The sequence below is a fragment of the Meles meles genome, chromosome 16 (genome assembly GCF_922984935.1).
Source record: "Meles meles chromosome 16, mMelMel3.1 paternal haplotype, whole genome shotgun sequence".
Lineage (NCBI taxonomy): Eukaryota > Metazoa > Chordata > Mammalia > Carnivora > Mustelidae > Meles > Meles meles.
Window position 1 is genome coordinate 11,631,216 of NC_060081.1, and position 21,299 is coordinate 11,652,514.

The window sequence follows — 21,299 nt, forward strand, 5'->3', positions numbered from 1 at the left end:
TTTGGGACCATGAACAACCTTCTTTTCAAATATCTTATTGTAAGAAAGTCTAATTCACTCAAACCATAGAAAATAGTCTAAGTGGAGGCAACAGGTGTGAGCTGAGGGCTCTGTGGGCTTAGATCCTCAGCCACAATATTACTCTCGCCTTATCTCTGCTGCTCCATGTATAACACCAAGAGTTGGACAAGATGATATCTGCCATTCCACGCCTGCCACAAGTCAACTGCCAGTTCCTACAATGATAGCATCCTGTATATTTAAGTTTCAAACAACTAGCGCTTGTAGACTATTTATGATATATAGTCTTCAAGCTTTTAATCTTAGAAATTTTCTATCATATATGATATTGAGATTTAAAAATCAATTCTCCGGGTGCCTGGGTGGCTCAGTGGGTTAAAGCCTCTGCCTTTGGCTCGGGTCCTGATCCTGGCATGGAGCCCTGCTTCAGGCTCTCTGCTCAGCAGGGAGCCTGCTTCCCTTCCTCTCTCTCTGCCTGCCTCTCTGCCTACTTGTGATCTCTGTCAAATAAATAAATAAAAAATCTTAAAAAAAATCAATTCTCAAATTAGTATATATATGTATACATGTATACATATATATATAAAGTTAATTTTTATATTAAGGTAGAGATTTATCATTTTTCAAGTTTGTAGAAATACGGCCCAGAAAAATGAAAAATCAATATAATTTATTAAAAAAGAAAAAACTACTTTAGGCCAAGTAACATTTGTACTTGCTGGTGGCTATTCAGTAGTATCAGTAAATATCTGAAGTATTTTACATTTAGCCAGACATTTAACAATTAAATAATTGCCAGATCACTTGCCAAAAAAAATGAGATTCTTCAAGAAGAAAAGGAATAACAACCAGAACTACTTAAGTACTTTTGTAAGATTAACAAAAACTGCCATTTGGAAAGGTAGCATGTCATCATATTGATGTAATGCCTTGAAATAAAATGAAATGTGGCTAGATTTTAGAAAATATAAAACAAGCAGACAGATTGGGGGAAGAAAAATGCATCCACATAGAAAACATGAGAATGTTAGTAAGCATATAAAGGGGAGGGTCTTACCCTGATAAACTAAATATGGCTATAATGGGAATAACAGGAAATACATTCTTTAAAGGTTCATGATCAGTTGTTTGTAACAGAAATCAGGAAAGGGGTATTTACTGCAGTCTCTTAGGTGTCTTGGAACATCTTTGCGTTAGCAAGAAGGTTGTAGGCTGAGCTTCAAAGACCCTCCCAGAATACCACCACAGGAGAGGACCACTGGAGCTGCCACCTCCGTTTCTGTCTGGGAGATGGAGAATCAAGAAGTCACTGTCCCAGATGGACCAGAGTTAAAAAGCTATGATACCCTGTCACCCAGGATCTGCTCACCAAAAGCCTTTTGTTGGAATATTCATAGCACACTCATTATAGCCCTAAAAAGAAACTACTGAATTGACATAAAAGACAAATTGTGTTATAGTCACACAAGTATACAAGATGAGTATAAACAAGTATACAGCAATGAGAATAAACAACCAGTCTGCAATCAATAACACAGCTGAATCTTACAAACCCCATTCAGGAAAAAAGTGAGACACAAGGAGTATATACCATATGATTCCATTTATGTAACATACAAAGTCAAAATTAATCTGTGGAGTATTTCATATACTCCCATAAAAAATTTTAAATGCCTGCCTCAACTATGGATCTAGGCCCCACTGTCCTAGTCCCAGTCCACACCAGCAAACTGGATGCCTGTGCACTGCTCTAGACTTGGATGACTCTAAGAACCAAGCTAGGGCTCTACTCCCAGGAAAGATCTCCATCCCCAGCTTGCCTGAGGAATGACAGTGATAGAAGAACCTGCATCTCACCTTGACCTTCCTAATCTGCACAGCAGTAATTTGATGGAAGCCAGTCTAAATAAAAGTTCTCAAATTTGAGGGTTTAAGAAGTATAGCTGCAAGTCTGGAATATGCCAGTTTCCAGAGTGAGGCATAGGACGGGGGTTAGGATCGAATTGTAGGATCAGTGTGCAACTCAGCGCCCTTTTACCATTCACTAGCTGATGTCCTTGGTATTTGCCTCTTTAGTTAAATCCTGCCTCATCTGTGAACAGCTTGATGCTGTAGCCTTCTCAGGGGCTATATTTTATCATTTAGATTTTATTGTGAATACATTCAGATAAACAGCAAAACAAGGAAAAATGGAAAAGTCATGACAGGAGACCAAAGTACGCTTTTTTTTTTTTTTTGGTACTTTTCCCCCCTTGTGCAATATTTCAAACATATATAAAAATGGTTAACAAATATATACCCATCACCCAGCTGTACCATATTTAAACATCTTGCTATGTTTGATTCTGCTCCTTTTTTTTTTTTAAAGATTTTATTTATTCGTTAGACAGACAGAGATCACAAGTAGGCAGAGAGGCAGGCAGAGAGAGGAGGAAGCATGCTCCCCACTGGGCAGAGAGCCCGATGCGGGACTCGATTCCAGGACCCTGGGATCATGAGCCGAAGGCAAAAACTTTAACCCACTGAGCCACCCAGGTACCCTGATTCTGCCCCTTTTTATAAAAGAAACAGAACACCACCAATATAGTTATTTCTCCATTTCATTCTCCTTCCCCTGCAAAGGTAACAACCATACTACATTTGGTATACATCACCCCATGCCTTTTTTTTTTTTTTTTTGCTGCATATGTTTGTATCCCCAAATGAAAGAACACTGTTTTATTTTCAAATCATATAAACTGTATCATACTGTACATTTCAGACTGCAATTTGCTTTCCTTTTTCACTTAACACTACAATTTTGAATTTAATCCATGTTGGTATATATGGCTTTACTTCATTTATTTTTAAATGCTTTATCACATGTCATCATATGGTAGTACTACAATGTATCTATTCTCCTTGTGTTGGAAATTTGGGTTGTTCCCTTTTTGTTTGTTTGTTTTAAAGACTTTATTTATTTGAGAGAGAAAGAGGGATTGAGAGAATGAGTTTGGGGGGCGTGGCACCTTGGTGGCTCAGTCATTAAGCATCTGCCTTTGGCTCAGGTCATGATCCTAGGGTCCTGGGATCAAGCCCAGCATCAGGCTCTGCGAGGTGGGAAGCCTGCTTCTCTCTCTCACACTACCCCCTGCTTGTGTTCCCTCTCTCACTGTTTATCCCTCTGTAAAATAAATAAATAAAATCTTTTAAAAAAGGAGAGAGGTAGAGAGAAAGAGAGAATGAGTGAGCAGAGGGGCAGAGGAGAATCACACTCCTCGCAGAGCAGGGAGCCTGATGCAGCACTCGATCCCAGGACCCCGGGATCATGACTTGAGCCAAAGGCAGACCCTTAACCAACTAAGCCACCCAGGGGCCCCCTTTTTGGTTGTTATTAGAAACAATGCTGCAACAAACATGCACTTTTCCTTCCTTGATTTCCCTAGAGCCAAAAGTTGGTTAATTCCTGGGATCTTGTTGGGATCTTGTTGAAATGCAATTTCTGATTCAGGAAGTCTGTGTGGAGCCTGAGATTCTGGACTTCTAATAAGCTCCAAAGTGATGCTGATGCTTTAGGTATAAAGACTATCCACTGGGGTACCTGGTGGTGTAGTCCATTAAACTTCCAACTCTTAGTATTGGCTCAGGTCCTGATCTCAGGATGCTGAGATCAAGCCCTACTCCATGTTTAAGGCTCTCCCTCTGCCCGCTCCCTGCACTTAAGCATCTCCCCTTCCCTCTCAAATAAATAGATAAATCTTTAAAGAAGAATAGAGGGTACCTCCTGAGTAGACTATGTATTGAGAAGTGGAATGGTTGGCTTAAAGAGTATAGGTATCTACGGGGTGCCTGGGTAGCTCAGTGGGTTAAGCCTTTGCCTTCGGCTCAGGTCATGATCCCAGGGTCCTGGAATTGAGTCGCACATCGGGCTCCTTGCTCAGTAGGGAGCCTGCTTTTCCGCCTCTGCCTGCTGCTCAGCTTGCTTGTGCATGCGCGCGCGCGCGCTCTCTCTCTCTCTCTCTCTCTGACAAATAAATAAGTAAATAAATCTTAAAAAAAAAAGAGTATAGGTATCTTCAATTTCATTCCATTTTTCCAAATTCCTCTCCATAGTGGTTCTACCTTATACCCTTTCTACAAATGACAGTTGCTGTACATTTTTCCCAACTCTTAGTATTACAAGAAAATAAACTTGTTGAGATGATTACATAGTTTTTCTCCACACGGAATTGTGGTACATTATATCAAACAGATTTCCTGATTTTAAACAGCCTTTCACTTTTTTTTTTAAAGATTTTTATTTATTTATTTGTTGGACAGACAGAGACCACAAGTAGACAGAGAGGCAGGCAGAGAGAGAGGAGGAAGAGGCTCCCCACTGAGCAGAGAGCCCGATGCAGGGCTCGATCCCAGGACCCTGAGATCAGGGCCCTAGCTGAAGGCAGAGGCTTTAACCCACTGAGCCACCTAGGCTCCCCAACAGCCTTTCACTTCTGAGGGGAGTACCTTACTTGAATTTGCCAAATTTGATAAGCTATTATTAAGGATTTTTAACTCTAGTTTAATAAGTAAAATTGGCCTACAGTTTTGCTTTCATGTACTCCACCAGTCTGATTTTGGTGTCAAGATTACATTAAACTCATAAAGTGAGTGTTTCTTTTTATATTCTCTGAAACAGTGTATGTTAGAAAGTATCTGTTTGTGTTATGTTTTGTTTGTTTTGAGAGATTACAATGTTTCTGGAAAAGAACTACTTTTATTGTATTTTTTAAAGATTTTAATTATTTATTTATTTGACAGAGAGAGATCACAAGTAGGCAGAGAGGCAGGCAGAGAGGAGGAAGGAGGCTCCCTGCCAAGCAGAAAGCCTCATGTGGGGCTCGATCCCAGAATCCTGGGATCATGATCTGAGCCAAAGGCAGAGGCTTTAACCCACTGAGCCACCCAGGCACCCCGAAAAGAACTACTTTCAATTAACAACTCAATATCTTTAAAAAAATTTTTTTAAGATTTTATTTTTTATTTGACAGATTGAGAGAGCAAAAGCAGGGAGAGCAGCTGAGGGAGAGGGAGAGGCAGACTCCCTACTGAGCAGGGAGCCCAAAATGGGGCCCTATCCCAGGACCCTGGGATCATAACCTGAGCTGATGGCAGATTCTTTTTTTGTTTTTAAAGATCTATTTATTTGACATAGAGAGATCACAAGTAGATAGAGAGGTAGGCAGAGATAGAGAGAGGGAAGCAGGCTCCCTGCTGAGCAGAGAGCCCGATGCGGGACTCGATCCCAGGACCCTGAGATCATGACCTGAGCCGAAGGCAGCGGCTTAACCCACTGAGCCACCCAGGTGCCCTGATGGCAGATTCTTAACCAACTGAGCCACCCAGGTGCCCCAACAACTCAATTTCTTGAATGGTTATTTGTTTTTTAAAGATTTTTTTTTAGCGGGGGGGTGCCGAGGTGGCTCAGTTTGTTAAGTGTTTGCCTTTGGCCCATGTCATGTCTCAGGATCCTGTGATTGAACCCCAAGTTGGGCTCCCTGCTCAAGGGGAGCCTGCTTCTCTTTCTCCCTCTGCCCATGCTCACTCTCTTCCAAAATATATAAATAAAATCTTAAAAAAAAGATTCTCTATTCTTAAGTCTTTTTCCCTGAAAACATTATCTATTTAATATTTCTCAAATTGTTACTGTAAATTTATTATATTGTTTTTGTATAATTTCTTATCACCATCTTTAAGTTTACTATATTTCTAGTTCGATTTGAGTGATTGACCTAATTTCATTCAATAACATGAGTTGATGAAAAATCTGAATTATAAGATAAGTACAATTCATTTCCATTTATAAACTCAAACTAGGCTGACAAATTTCTGCTTCAACATAGGTCCCAGAATTAATGAATGCCTGCAGCTAGGCTGGGGCATATAAATAAGCATCTATATCACAGATTTTTCTGGTTAAAATGACCTCAAAGTTTATCCTGTCCTACTTCCCACAGTTCAGGAATTCTCTCCTCAATAACCTATACTAATGGTAGTATTGACCTTGAATGAAAGGCACATGGGGGTGGTTTACAGTCTTCACCTACCAATGTTTCCCTTAAATACTCCTTTATTCTGTTCATTTGCTTACCGAAATATCACTCCATAATTAGTTAAGAACTTAATTTCAGCACAATCTAAATCTGAATAAATTTTCTGTGTATACCCAAGAGTCAGAGATATATGCAAGGAGACACAAGGACACAAGGAGAGAGTGAATTTGACCAGTCAGCATAAGAATTACACATGTCTAGGGGCACCGGGGTGGCTCGGTGGGTTAAGCCTCTACCTTCAGCTCAGGTCATGATCTCAGGGTCCTGGAATCGAGCCCCACATCGGACTCTCTGCTCAGCAGAGAGCCTGCTTCCCTCCCCTCTCTGCCTGCCTCTCTGCCTACTTGTGATCTCTCTGTCAATTAAATAAAATTAAAAAAAAAAAAAGAATTACACATGTCTAGACTATACTCGTCAATTATCCCCCCCCCCCCCGGCCGAAAATACACACAGGGAAAGAAAAGAAGAGCAGACCTCAAGTAACATTCCCCAGACAACTTGCAGATAGTTTCAGAAGGATATCTGAAGGAAAGTCTAGGAGAGTGAAAAAATGTTCATGAAATGTGCAAGGTGGGGTTGAAAGTATATATATCACAGTGAGGTAGAAGGCAGGGAGGGGAGTGGGAGGGGATGAGGCCAGAAAGAAGAAAGTGGACCCCAGGAGATTGTGAAAACCTTGTCAGTCCAAAGCCAGGGAATGGCATGGTCAGATGTTCCTTTGCAAATCTCCCTCTGGAAAGGGTGCCACAGACTGGGAGTGGACCCATGGAGATTGAGCAAGCATCTTAGTGCAGCTTTCTGTGGTACCCAAAGTGCAACAAGTCCTCCTCGCATCTCTGATGCCTTAGAATTAAGGTGTCCTTAGGTGAGAATCTAAATACTTGCTTTTTTTTCGCTTTTTCAATATCCGTATTAGGTATAACCCAGTAAAAACTGAAAGAATTACCTTAGACCAAGGAGAGGGGATAGCCTAAATTAAAGTCTGATACCCAAAAATATAGAAGGAACCATTAAGCTGAAGTTACACTGGGGAATGTAAATGGGGTGAAATGAGTAGTTTAACTTCTTCCCCTATCTGATTCTATCCTGTCATTTATTTAAATCCATGAACATACATTACATTTTATATATTCAAATAGCTAATAAAGCAAGGTATTTTTATTCATTTGAAGTACATATGTAGTTAATTGGGTGTCAAAGTTGTAGGAGGTGACTTATTTTTTTTAATTTTTTATTTATTTCTTATTTTTTATAAACATATAATGTATTTTTATCCCCAGGGGTACAGGTCTGTGAATCACAAGGTTTACACACTTCACAGCACTCACCATAGCACATACCCTCCCCAATGTCCATAACCCTCCTCTTCCTCTCCCAACCCCCCTCCCCCCAGCAACCCTCAGTTTGTTTTGTGAGATTAAGAGTCACTTATGGTTTGTCTCCCTCCCAATCCCATCTTGTTTCATTTATTCTTCTCCTACCCCCAATCCTATCTTGTTTCATTTATTCTTCTCCCACCCTCCTACCTCCTAACCTCCCATGTTGCATCTCCACGTGGAGGTGACTCATTTTTAAGAACAGTGTGCAAACAAGGGACAAATATCCTTAAAGATTCTGTTTTTTTTTTTTAAGATTTTATTTATTTGACAGAGATCACAAGTAGACAGAGAGGAAGGCAGAGAGAGAGGAGGAAGCAGGCTCCCCACTGAGCAGAGAGCCTGATGTGGGGCTCAAACCCAGGACCCAAGATCATGACCTGAGCCAAAGGCAGAGACTTAACCCACTGAGTCACCCAGGTGCCCCAAGATTCTGTTCTTTAAAATATATGAATATCACTCTTTGTAATACAGCAAAGGCAAATTTATGACTATTCCAAAATGAGTTATCAAAATTCAGACTCATTGGGTTAAAAATTGGTAAGTTTATGGCAAGGAAAATGGATAACGTATTGCTGGTTTTCTTCCAGGTTGACCTTTAATCTTAAGATTGTGCGGAAGCAGCAAGCCTCTATTAAATCTTAGTGCTCAGACAAAGTGGAGAAGAGGCTGGGGAGAGGGGAGGTGAGGCTGAAAAATGAAACATAACCATACCCTATACATTTTAGCAACTCTTATCATTCTGAGCTAAGAAAATGATCTTTCTCAGCCCACATGAATTTCATCCTAGGCGAGACAGAAAAAAGCTAAACACCTAAAAATCTAGTTTTAATCTTATTCCTATGCAGTATCAGGTACTAAAATCGGTATTTACCTCATCAGTGCTTGCCTTTTTGTTTTGTCTCTTGTACAGGGACTGTGAATTTTCTCCGTCATTTCTACATCACCTGGTGGTAGCCTTGTAAGCTTATGGCCAGTTGACTATAACTTATGTTCCCAGAGAGTGGCAGAGTTTAGTTCTTACCACAAACCCAAGAACCAAGTTGCCTGGGGTTAAGGCCGGGTTTTACTACTAACTAGCTTTGTGAACTTGGACAAATAGTTTCTGCACCTCAATTTCCCATTAATAATATGGACATACTACAGTCTAATGGGGATGAAGCTGGGAGAATTAAACAGCTTATTTTTTATTAAGTGCTTAAAACCTTGCCTGGCATGCATAGTAAGCTTCCTGGAAGTATTAACTGTTTCTATACAGCCAATGAGAACTCTTCACTGGGTTTAGAATCTCCTTAGTGCAACTCAGCAGGCAGCCGGCCACACGACTGAACTGAAGACCACAACCAAACACTGCCTCTTGAATACATACTTGTTATGGACTGAATGTCTGTGTCTTCTCCAAATTTGTAAGTTGAAACCTAATCCCTGATGTGGGGGTATGAGGAGGAAAGGCCTTTGGGAAGTGATTAGGTCATGAAGATGGAGCTCTCATGAATGGAATTAGTGCCCTTGTGAAAGAGACCCCAGAGAGCTGCTTCCCTCTTCTGACATGTGAGGACACAGGGAATAGGCTACTGCCTGTGAAGCAGGAAGCAGATTCTAACCAGACACAGATTCTGCCAGAATCTTGGTCTTGAACTTCCCAGCCTCCATAACTGTGAAAAATAAATTTTTGTTGTTTATAAGCCACCCAGTCTATGGTATTCTGTTATAGTGGCCCAGACGACTAAGACAAAACTCAAGGATCACATTTACCAATATTGGAAACTTCTCGACAAATCTCTTCAAAACTTCTGAGAGACCCATAAGAGTATTCTAACACATGCTTCCAGGTTCTTTCATCAGAACAGCATAAATTTGGGTTAAAAAATTATATAATGCTACTTCACTGGGTGACTTCATTCAGTCAGGCCACTTTCAGCTAAAACTTCGGTCAGAATGAATATGGCCTAGAGCAGTGTTTATCAAGACAGAATCAGTCACAAAGTTTCTTTAGATCTATTTTAACTTCTCAGGTTCTCCTATAACCTCTGATCAATGATTTCCAAGGGCTGTGTTGTGCCTCCTGAGACAGTCCACAGCATGGTTAAAGTGATTATTAGTAAGTTCTCTAAGCTAAACTTCACCTCTCTCTTTTGCTTTTTGGGGTTACACAAAGTAGTCGTTTGTATACATGATAATACTTAGAATATTTAAAGTTAGTTAAAGTAGATTCTCCTATGGGGCACCTGGGTGGCTCAGTGGGTTAAAGCCTCTACCTTCGACTCAGGTCATGATCCCAGGGTCCTGGGATGGAGCCAGCTCAGCAGGGAGCCTGCACCCCCCCCCCCCATCTCTGCCTGCCTCTCTGCTTACTTGTGATCTGTCAAATAATTAAATAAAATCTAAAAAAAAAAAAAAAGGTAGATTCTCCTAGGGATTATGTACTTGAATCAACTTGTAAGGTAAAACTTTCTTATAATCAAATTTATTCATGAATATCTTTTAAGTTGTTCTCAAAGTAAAATCCTATTAAAGCAGATTTTACCTCCCAGGTTGGAAGATTGCTCTTTGGCTGGTCTGTAAATGAGGTGGTTGGCTAGCGTTTAGGAGCCAGATCCTATGAAAAATACATTTGGCATAAATGTGTATCATTGAAATTATCCATACGATGTGACATTATAAAATATTTTGGTGTTTTCCACTAAAAAAAAAAAAAAAAAAAAAAACCAACAACACACACCCACTTATTATCTCCAACACACCAGACATTGTGTGAGGGTGGGGACTTGTCCAATATTCCTTACCAATAAATGTGGAAAAAGAGACAATTTTTTAACTGAATGGGGAAGCCACTCCTAAGACAAAACTGAGTTTTAAAGCAAAGATTAAGGAGATAAAGTATAACATGAAAGTGATAGTCTTCAAAGGAAAATAATTAGATATGACACAAACAACTCTACTTCTGAATCTTGAAAAATGAGTCCACAAAATGTCATTTTCTAACTTAACTTCTCATGTTATTCATGAAAATTTGACTCATCACTGAAGAACAATGGGTTGCAGTAAATTCCCAGAGTATTTATGTTTTAGGACTAACTTCCAGGAAACTCCAAACTGCCATTTATTTAGTAAAATATAGTTTTTCACTAGGACTAAATACAAAGATCCTTCAAGTGGGCTGTTCAATGAATCCTTCCAAGATACATACTTCTCAGGAAAGAAGTCATTCTAGAAACAGAAACTAATCTTAGTCTTTCAGGTATATGGAAAAATATTTTATAAGTTGTCATAAAGCAAGAGTGACAATAAAAATCCCCAGCAGCAATGATAATTGGATCTTCCCAGGTGCAAAATGGCAGAAAAGTACATCAGGTCTTCCCACATATCCTTTTGCAATCTGAATAGAGGTTAATTTTGTTAAAATAGAGATTAAAGTATTTATTTGGTGAGGAAATGAGCTCATTAATGACCAAAGCAAATGGATACTGGAGAAAATTTAAAAAGGTATTCCCATATGTTTAAGATCTGTCTGGGTTGGAAGGGTTCAGGTTAGTTGGTATGTGCGTGAACTATACTTTTTTTTTTTTTTTAATGTAGTGGTGAAGGTACTACCCCTTCTGTCCAAGTTGATTCCTCCAATACTGAAAACAAACTACAGTTGTTTTGCCCAAAATTGGCAATTTGAAGTGCAGAAAATATTGTAGAAAAGCACTTAATCTTAAAATCTTGCTAGCTGCCATTTACTTCATAACCCTGAAGAGCCATCAACCTTCATTCCCTTAACAACTTTAAGGGATAGGAAAGGGATCAAATAAATGGGAAACTTCGAAAGGCACTGTGAACTGTGAACAATAAAACACTACACAGGTAAGAAGTATAAAGGGCTACAGTGATTTAGACAATTCAGAGAAAAAATGTAGTGTGAACCTTTTATTTTGACAAAACAAACTTTTACAAATTACACACTCTATAAACTCCTAAAGTTTCACTCATTTAAAAAATAAGAGATGAGGCATCCTGGACTCCCAAGATTTCAGTCATGAAAAAATAGTACCAGATTTTCAAGTTGTATAAACTAGCTGCATTTTACACACCAAGGAATTGAAGAGAATTGTGACCAAACATTCACTAGTTTCAAGTGTATCTATAAGAAACACATGGACATACTTGGGTTGTCTATACCACAGTTTCATATCAACAAACATCTAAGTAATTGACATACATATTTCCATTAACGGCAGACAACTCCATAAAATCAAATTACACATATCATTTGCTTTTAATAATCTCAATTTGGAAACTGAAAAAGAGGAATGTAGAATTTAAGTAGCTGAAAATGCTATACTTATTGCACATAAGCACATCATGACAAGGAATGCTAAAAGTAGTTCCTCTTAGGAATGATTTTTGAAAATTTAAAGTTAGATTTTATTGGAAGTTAAAATCTTTAGTGTGAAAAGCAGGTTAAACTGAAGTACTGACTCAACCTCTAAAGATCCAATAAATTATAGATTTTGTGTAATTAGTTACTAATATATACATTTTGAGATTAATACCGACCTCAATAGAACATTTAGATGGTTCTGAAGTATCTACATTTCATAGTTCATTTTAGCTTTATATGTCAATGAAATGTAAGATTCCTCGCTGGGAAGTTATATAGCTTGTTCTGCACTAGATACAGGTATATATATATAGAGATATATCTATATAGATATATCTATAGAGATATGTATAGATATATATAAATAATTCCAAACAAATGACTGCTTTTCATCTTCAAGGACCCTCTAATATACAAAATTAGACTGTTTTTACCCATATGTATGGTTAAAAGTGCTTCCCAAATGTACATAGCCTATTTCCATAATCTAAAACTAAAAGCCACACAAATGGGTAATAATTTATGTATTTTATGAGTATTTCTGATATGTCTTTAAACAAATTCAATTGCTATCTAGAAAGGTGTGACACACATGGTACAAATTTCTAAAAACTGGTAAAGTAAAGATCTAAGAACTCTCTAACCTTCAGTTCTGTGCCATTTATATACTGGTTCATTCACTCTGCAAGCTGTTAACTCACTCCTTAATCTCTAAGGGCTCCAGGTACTTAGTTTCAGCAGTACGGAGACCAAAAAGACTAAGGGAGCAGAACTTGTGAGAATTAATCTCCCGGGAAGTTGTTTTGAATCTTGTTACAAATTGATTTAATAAGCTTGTGAGTTAAATTTTATAATAATTATATAGACATTTAACAAATTTGAATGAAATGTGATTAAGAACTACACTTAACTCTGTAATCTTAATGAAAGGTATTTTTCCACTTACTTACAAAAAGAATTCAATAGCCAGCAGCTTTTAAATAAAGAAATAGTCCCACCTCTTTTCCCTTTTATAAAGTGCTATTTTTAACTGGGTAGATTTACTACACAGCTTTTCAATAATTTCACTGTACGCCTCTAACAAATTCAAGGAAACACTGGAAAATTTAAAGTATTAGAAACATATGCAAACATTGCTACAAAGCACAGACTATGAGTGTACTTTCTTAGTAAAGTGTACCTTATGTGAGAATCATTGATTTAATAATTACTTCACAGAAGCATAGGCTCACTAACCTTTATGCCAATTTTTGTTAGTCATCTAAATCAGAAACAGCTTCTGTAGGCAATTCACTTCTAAGTACAACCAAACAGGGTCTTGTCAAATAGAACCAATGGTTATATGATCCCTAGAATTAAAACTCTGGCAAATTTAGACTTTTAGAATAGCAAAACAAATTAGTGAGAATCAGAACCAAAGGCAATGTTTTACTTAAAAGTACCATAGGTTAAGTGTTCTCTTTAAATAATTTTTGTATTAATAATGTACCTTAACACTGAGTGCAATGATACTAGAGTTAAGAGGAAACCACGCTACAGATTACCTCAAAAATGAATACTGCTTATTTATTTAGTTCAGTGATTAAAGTTGAAATTGTTTTTTTAAAAAATAGTTGAGCACTACTTACAATATAAACAGGATACCATTTTTATTCACTAAATAGTATTTTCGCTTTTCAACTATGACCTGACCTTCAGTAGTATTTTAAAAGGTAAATGCAATTAGTAAAAAACAAAAAACCAGGGCAGTATGTAGTTTTGTTCACTTAAAATTTCATTATAACTTGCACTCCTTGTTGCTCTTGGAAGAGTAACCACTTTTAAAAACAGAAACATAAAAGTGCAATATTCCTTATTTTGCATGGCATCCAGTAATTGTAAAATCAAAGGAACCCTCAACCATCAATTCTGTACACCCAATTTAAATACATTCCCAGTCCTCAGAAACAGGGACTCCAGGTCAGAGGGGCCGCACAGGAAAAAGAGGCCTAGGGCAGGTTTGATGAAATCACTTGGAAACCTACTTAATCCAGAATGCTAGGAGAATTCCTTCCAGCCATTCCAACTCCCCAAGTAAGAATGCAGAATTTAGCCTCTTTTCTAGTCTCACTTACTAGCCTATAGTGTGTATTCTATTCCTGAAGACCAATAAACCTAGAATTTTCTAAACGAAATTATTTTTACCCAAATACATTGGATTTCGGCCTCAATTTGAATGAAGATGAGTGACCTTTAAGAGCCCGTTCCTCCTCTTCCTCCTCCCCCTCCTCCAGTGGCTGCTCCGGGTCTCTGAACGAGGGTGTAGTGTGGATGATCTGGGTCCTGAAGCGGATTTTGTTGAGTCTGGGTTTTATTCGTCCACTAGAGCTGCCGGAGGCCTTGCGACCTGGATCCTTTGCTTTGCCTCCAGCCCATCCCTCAGTCAAGTGGTGGTGGTGGTGGTGATGATGATGGTGATGATTCCCTCCATCCTCCAGGACGTGTGAGAGTTTGTAGGTAATGAGGTGTGAAGGGAGCACCTTTGAAAGCCTCCAGCGCCCACCCCCGCTGTCAGTGGCACTCTCTCCATCGTCCTCGTCTAGGGCTCCCACCAGGTTCTTGATTTCCTCCGCGATGCTCTGACTCAGGTACTGAGAGGCCTTTTTCCCACTGTAGTCCCTGATGTCCACGTCTGCGTCGTAAGCCCCCACCAGCAACTTCACCACCTCCACGTGCCCGTGCATGGCAGCTAAGTGCAGGGCAGTGTAGCCTCCGCTTGTCCTGGCGTTGATGTTCACTGGCAGCTGGTGTTTGTTAGCGAAGTTGACCAGCATGGCCAGGAGCTCCTGCCTGCCATGCTTGGCGGCCCAGTGCAGGCAGGTGAAGCCGGTGATGAAGTCTCGCTTGGCGAGCAGGCCAGGCTCGCAGGTGAGCAACCCTTCCAGGCTGTCCCACTTGCCGTCTGAGGCTGAGAGCATCCACGCATGTTCTAGAGGATCCAGCGTCACCGAACCCCCACCGCTGCTCTCCTCCTCTGCCGAGGACGAAGCGACCGATGCGCTGTCTGAGTCGCCCCCGCCTTTGCCGCGTACTCCCCCAGAGAAGCTCCCCGGGCTGCTCCCCCCTGGACAAACGCTCCTCTTCAGCTGCGGGGAGCTGCCCATCACAAGGTCCCGGAGGTTCTGGCGGGTAGACCTTGGGGTGGCCACCCCCCCGGGGGAGCTGCCCGAGTCCATTTCTCCGCAGCCGTGGGGCGGGGGCGCTAGGTCCTCACTGGGCCCGGGGACCGGTCCCCGGGTGGGAGTCTGCACGTCTCGCCGCGAGTTTTTCCTCCGGGCCCCGCCGTTGAAGGGCGGCTCATTCCGGCTCTCTCCGGCCTGGGGCTCCCTATCGCTCGGCTCGCAACCCGGACTCGGGGACGCCGCCTCTGGGCACAGGCCGCTCTCCCGGGTCTCGACCAGGCCGTCGGGCGCCCCCAGGGAGCAGCTGCTGGATTCGGGCTCTGCAGTCACCGAGATGCTCGGCAGGTCCCGTGGGGACACGGCTTCGGACGACGTGGCCCCCTCCAAGAACCTCTTTTTAAGGTGCACGTATTTAGAGCCGTCGGCAGGGTCGGTGCGCACCGTGGCTATGGCATTGACCAGCTCCTTGAAAAGGGCGCGGGCGCGGGTACGCTGCTCGGGCTCGCCGCCCAAGGCACCCCTGAAGTGCTGCACCAGCTCGGCGTGCCGGGCCCGACCCCCGCGCTCCGAGAGGAAGCGCAGCACTGCTTCGGGACTGAGCTCCGCCGACCCTTCCATTCTTGGCCGCGCTGCTCGTCTGGCGGCGGGCGGCTCAACCTGGCCCCATCTCTGCCGGCTTCAAAACGCTGGCTTCTGACCGACGTAGGGTAGAACCGTACCGCTCCTCGGGATTCGCGCCTGGGCGTCGGTGGCGGGAGACGCCACCACCGCCTTACTGGGGCCGCGCCCCGGGAGAACACGCCCCCGCCAGCCCCGCCCCGCTGGCTTCAACCCGCCCCGGAGCCCGCCCACTTCCGGTGGCCGCTAGTTCGGCTCCGGCCCGCCGCCGGCGGGCACGCCCCTTCCCCGCCTCATGGCCCTCCCACTTCCGGCCTTCGTGCGGGCCTCCAATCACTGCACGTACTCGCGGCTCTCCGCTGGCCGTGGAGATTTGTTTCCTCGCATCTTCTCCCGAACTTCCTCCAGTCACCCTCCCCCTGCATGGATTTGTCGTTCTCTAAGACGTCTAGGGGCCCTCTTCTGAGAAATTCGCTTCGCGCGCGCGCAACGATTTTGCCCGGCTAATGGCGCGCGCCCTGCCTCGTAGGGCCTCCACCCTCCCGCTCGGCGCCCTCGCGTCACTGAGGCCACTTGGCTTGGCTCCTCCCCTTTTCCTGCCCCCCCATAATACTGCCCCACCCCCCCGCGGAGGCTGGCCCCGCCTGTTATACCCGCCTCCGGCCTGCCCCCCCCCCCCCCCCCCCCCGCGCGTTCCACCCTTCCCGGCCCGGCTTTGCTCTGTTCGTGGTCTGGACGCTCTGATCGGGGGCAGGGGCTGAGACCCCCCGCTTCGCTGGGACCCCCCCCGCCTTCGTTCAGCTCTCGCTCGGGACTATGACCTCTGAGGTGGCGCGGCACCTGGTGAGTCCCGGTCGACCCCTCACGCCCCGTCTGCTGCCCAGCACTGCCTGCTACCCCAGGGCCCGACTCCCAGGACCCCCGCCCCGCGTTTCCCGGGGTCACAGCGTAATTTCCTCAGCGCGGAGCGCGGAGCTCGCAGCCCAGTCCGACCGCGTCCAGTCCGGGCGGGGATTGTGAGCCCCGCCCCTCCTCAGCCGCTGCTGCCCCCTCGCCCGGTCCTCCCCGGGCTCCCGCGGCCGCCTGGTCCGACGCGGGTGGGGAGGAGGGGTTCTGTTTCTCCTGCGACCGAGCGGGAGACGCCGGGCGGGGCCGTCCCTCGCCCCCAGAAGCGGGGCCCGGGGCGGACCCCCACAGCTCGCCGAGAGCGCGGGGCTGGAGTGGCTGGAAGTTTTGCACGGCTTCCCTGTCTCGCCCAAAGTTAAATCTGAAACAGTGATGTGGGTCCGTCATTTTCATAACGGTTCTGGACGTGCGGAGCGGATTAACCCAACGGTAGTGTGGTAGTTTACGGTCGTACACTCTTCCCTGACCATACTCACTGGAGCCCAGCTTCCTTGGGCTCTGAAGAAGCTCCCTCCTCTTACCAACTGTGCGCTGGTCCTAGTTGTCCTCCATTAGGATTTGAGCTTTTTTTTTTTTCTGGCTTGGCAGCCTTGAACATAAAAGAAAGTATGTTTTGTTCAATGATTTGTTCAATGTTTTATACTTTTAAAATCATTTAAATATTTACCTCATTTGATAGTAAGCTAGTGGTTCTCAAAGTGTGGTCAGAATTATTTTCATAACAATACCAAGGAGTTACCCCTTTTCACCCTCTTTCTAAGTATACATTGAGTTTTCCAGAGACTGTGTGAGGTGGGATGACCTCACCTTTCTGAGGCCTCATGTGTGTACTTGTCTTTTAAAAAAGTTCTTTTAATTACTAATGCTGTAAATATTAATGGTTGTAATCCAGGTAAGAGAAGGTTCTTTGGGGGCCTGAGACCGGAACGTTTGGGAACTACTGGCTTAAGCAGTCTCCTGAGTTAGGTAGTAGGAACAGAGTTCAGATTGTAGCCTTAGAGGTAAGGTGATCTGTGGAAGTTATACAGCCAGTTTCTTTGATAGAGCCTGGATAAGGATTTTTCTCTCTGATACAGCCCGAGATCTCTGCACTTTTATCACGTGTTCAGAGAACTCTGTTTTTCTGTCTGAACTGTGTTAGGGTTCCTTGGTGTGGGTATGTAGATGAGGAAAATGTGTTTTATAAACTGATTCAGAATAATCTTCAGAATTAAACTTGAGCTAAAGAGAGCACTTTATTTAATTGGTATTGTATTTCTTGTGAGTTGGTGTACTTATTTTGCAATAATGCTCCCTTTATTTTCTAATTAAACCTTTTATTTTGAGGTAATTGAGGATTCAGATGTAATCGTGCAGTTGGTAAATAATAGAAATCCCCCTGTACCATTTATCCAGTTTTCTTCAATTATAACATCTTGCAAAACCATAGTACAAGACCACAACCAGGGCATTGTAATTGATACTGAGAATATTGAGAACTTGCCATCACCACAGGATCCCTCAGATTGTCCATTTATACCACATCCACTTCATTCTATACCACTTCCACCTTAACCCCTGACAACCACTAATCTGTTTTTCGTTTCTATACTTTTCTCATTTCAAGACTGCTATATAACAGAATCACATGGTACCTAACCTTTTTGGATTGGATTTTTTTCGTAGAGGAAAATTCTCTGGCGATTTCATCCAGGTGGTTGCATGTCATTAGTTTGTGCCTTTTAATTGCTGAGTAGTATTCAATGGTATGGATGTATCACACTTTGTTTGAAGAACACCTAGTTGTTTCCATCGTTGGGCTACTATGAATAATGTTGCTGTAAACATTGCAGTACAGTAACATGTCATGTAACATAAGTCTTCATTTCTCTGGGATAAATGCCCAGGAGTATAGTTGCTGGTTCACATGGCAGTTGCATGCTTATTAGTTTTTTGGTTTTTTAAAAAATATTTTATTTGTTGGAGAGAGAGAGCAGGGGGAGCAGCAGAGGGAGAAGCAGGCTTCCCACTGAGCAAGGAGCCTGATGCCAGACTCCATCCCAGGCCCTGGGATCATGACCTGAGCTGAAGGCAGACACTTAACTGCCTGAGCCACCCACTGTCCTGCATGCTTAGTTTTGATGAGAAACTGTTAAAACTGCTTTCCAGAGTTTCTGCAACCATTGTACGTTCCCACCAGCGATGTATGTGGGGGCAGTCTCCTTGCATCCCCATCAGCATTTAGTGTTCCTGATTTTTTATTTAGATTTTAGTAGCTATGTATGTATTATGACAGGTGTCTGGTTTTAATTTAATTTGCATTTGCATGATGGTTAATGATGTTTAGCATCTTTTCATGGGCTTATTTATTATCTGCATGTCCTCTTCAGTGAAATGTCTCATTTCTTTTTTTTTTCCTTTTTTTTAAATGACGTTTAGTTAGCCAACATACAGTACATCATTAGTTTTTGATACAGTGTTCAACAATTCATCAGTTGCCTGTAACACCTAGTGTTTTTCACAGCACATGTCTCTTCATTTCTTTAGCCCATTTGCTAACTGGATTTTTTTACTGTTGATTTTAGAGGTTGTTTTTTTTTTCCCCTTTGTTAGATATATGTCTGGTGCCTGTCCTTTCTTGACATGTAGTTGCAAATCTTTTCTCTCAGCCTATTGCTTTTTTCCTTGTCCTCTTAAAAGACTCTTTTGCAGAGCTGGAGCAAATAATCCTAAAATTTGTATGGAATTAGAAGAGACCCCAAATTGCTAAGGAAATGTTGAAAAACAAAAACAAAACTGGCAGCATCACATTACCTGATTTCAAGCTTTACTACAAAGCTGTGATCACCAAGACAGTGTGGTACTGGCATAAAAACAGACACATAGACCAGAACAGAGTGGAGAGCCCAGATATGGACCCTCAACTCTATGGTCAAATAATCTTCAACAAAACAGGAAAAAATATACAGGGGAAAAAAGACAGTCTCTTCAATAAATGGTGCTGGGAAAACTGGACAGCTATATGTAGAAGAGTGAAACTCGACCATTCTCTTACCCCGTACACAAAGATAAATTCGAAATGGATAAAAGACTTCAGCGTGAGACAGGAATCTATCAGAATCCCAGAGGAGAACATAGAGAGTAACCTCTTTGATATCAGCCACAGCAACTTCTTTCAAGATATGTCTCCAAAGGCCAAGGAAACAAAAACGAAAATGAACTTTTGGGACTTCATCAAGATCCAAAGCTTCTGCCCAGCAAAGGAAACAGTCAACAAAACAGGGGGCACCTGGGTGGCTCAGTGGGTTAAGCCTCTGCCTTTCGCTCAGGTCGTGATCCCAGCATCCTGGGATCGAGCCCCGCATCGGGCTCTCTGCTCGGCGGGGAGCCTGCTTCCTCCTCTCTCTCTCTCTATGCCTGCCTCTCTCCCTACTTGTGATCTCTATCTGTCAAATAAATAAATAAAATCTTTAAAAAAAAAACAAAAAACAAAAACAAAACAAAGAGGCAACCCACGGAATGGGAGAAGATATTTGCAAATGACAGTACAGACAAAAGGTTGATATCCAGGATCTATAAAGAACTTCTCAAACTCAACACACACAAAACAGATAATCATATCCAAAAATGGGCAGAAGATATGAACAGACACTTCTCCAACGAAGACATGCAAATGGCTATCAGACACATGAAAAAATGTTCATCATCACTAGCCATCAGGGAGATTCAAATTAAAACCACATTGAGATACCTTACACCAGTTAGAATGGCCAAAATTAGCAAGGCAGGAAACAAAGTGTGTTGGAGAGGATGTAGAGAAAGGGGAACCCTCTTATACTGTTGGTGGGAATGCAAGTTGGTGCAGCCACTTTGGAGAACAGTGTGGAGATTCCTGAAGAAATTAAGAATAGAGCTTCCCTATGACCCTGCAATTGCACTGCTGGGTATTTACCCCAAAGATACAGATGTAGTGAAAAGAAGGGCCATCTCTACCCCAATGTTTATAGCAGTAATGGCCATGGTCGCCAAACTGTGGAAAGAACCAAGATGCCCTTCAATGGACGAATGGATAAGGAAGATGTGGTCCATATACACGATGGAGTATTATGCCTCCATCAGAAAGGATGAATACACAACTTTTGTAGCAACATGGACGGGACTGGAAGAGATTATGCTGAGCGAAATAAGTCAAGCAGAGAGAGCCAAGTATCATATGGTCTCACTTATTTGTGGAGCATAACAAATAACATGGAGGACACATGGGGAGATGGAGAGGAGAAGGGAGTTGAGGGAAATTGGAAGGGGAGATGAACCATGAGAGACTATGGACTCTGAAAAACAACCAGAGAGTTTTGAAGGGGCGGGGGTGGGAGGTTGGGGAACCAGGTGGTGGGTTATAGAGAGGGTACGTATTGCGTGGAGCACTGGGTGTGGTGCAAAAACAATGAATACTGTTATGCTGAAAACTTAAAAAAAAGAAAAGACTCTTTTGCAGAGTCTTTTTAATAATTTTCCTCCAATGTATTATTCTTTTGGTGTTAAGTTGTAGAACTCTTTGCCTAATCCTAGATCCCAAATGTTTTCTCATCTTTTTCCTAAAAGTTTTATAGTTTATTATTTTACATTTATGCCCATGACCCATTTTTTTTTGTATTTTTTTTTATTTGTTTATTTACAGCATAACAGTGTTCATTGTTTTGGCATCACACCCAGTGCTCCATGCAGTACGTGCCCTCCCTATTACCCACCACCTGGTTCCTCAACCTCCCCCCCCCCACCCCTTCAAAACCCTCTGGTTGTT

At 42.5% G+C, this 21,299-nt stretch overlaps 2 protein-coding genes across 3 annotated transcripts in view; one reads left to right on the plus strand and one right to left on the minus strand.

Moving 5' to 3' along the window:
- Nucleotides 1-11,394: 11,394 nt before the first annotated feature.
- On the minus strand, nucleotides 11,395-16,134 carry SOWAHC (sosondowah ankyrin repeat domain family member C). The gene has a single exon (XM_045981892.1). It carries the CDS (start codon nucleotides 15,611-15,613, stop codon nucleotides 14,015-14,017), a length of 1,599 nt encoding a protein of 532 aa, XP_045837848.1. The 5' UTR covers nucleotides 15,614-16,134; the 3' UTR covers nucleotides 11,395-14,014.
- Nucleotides 16,135-16,302: 168 nt separating this feature from the next.
- The window catches only part of SEPTIN10 (septin 10), a 91,307-nt gene continuing 86,310 nt past the window's right edge, over nucleotides 16,303-21,299 (plus strand). For both annotated transcript variants that reach the window (XM_045981813.1, XM_045981811.1), the window contains exon 1: nucleotides 16,303-16,456. In XM_045981813.1, coding sequence (XP_045837769.1) covers nucleotides 16,430-16,456 — 27 coding nt within the window. In that variant the 5' untranslated portion in view covers nucleotides 16,303-16,429. The remainder of the gene's footprint in view (nucleotides 16,457-21,299) is intronic.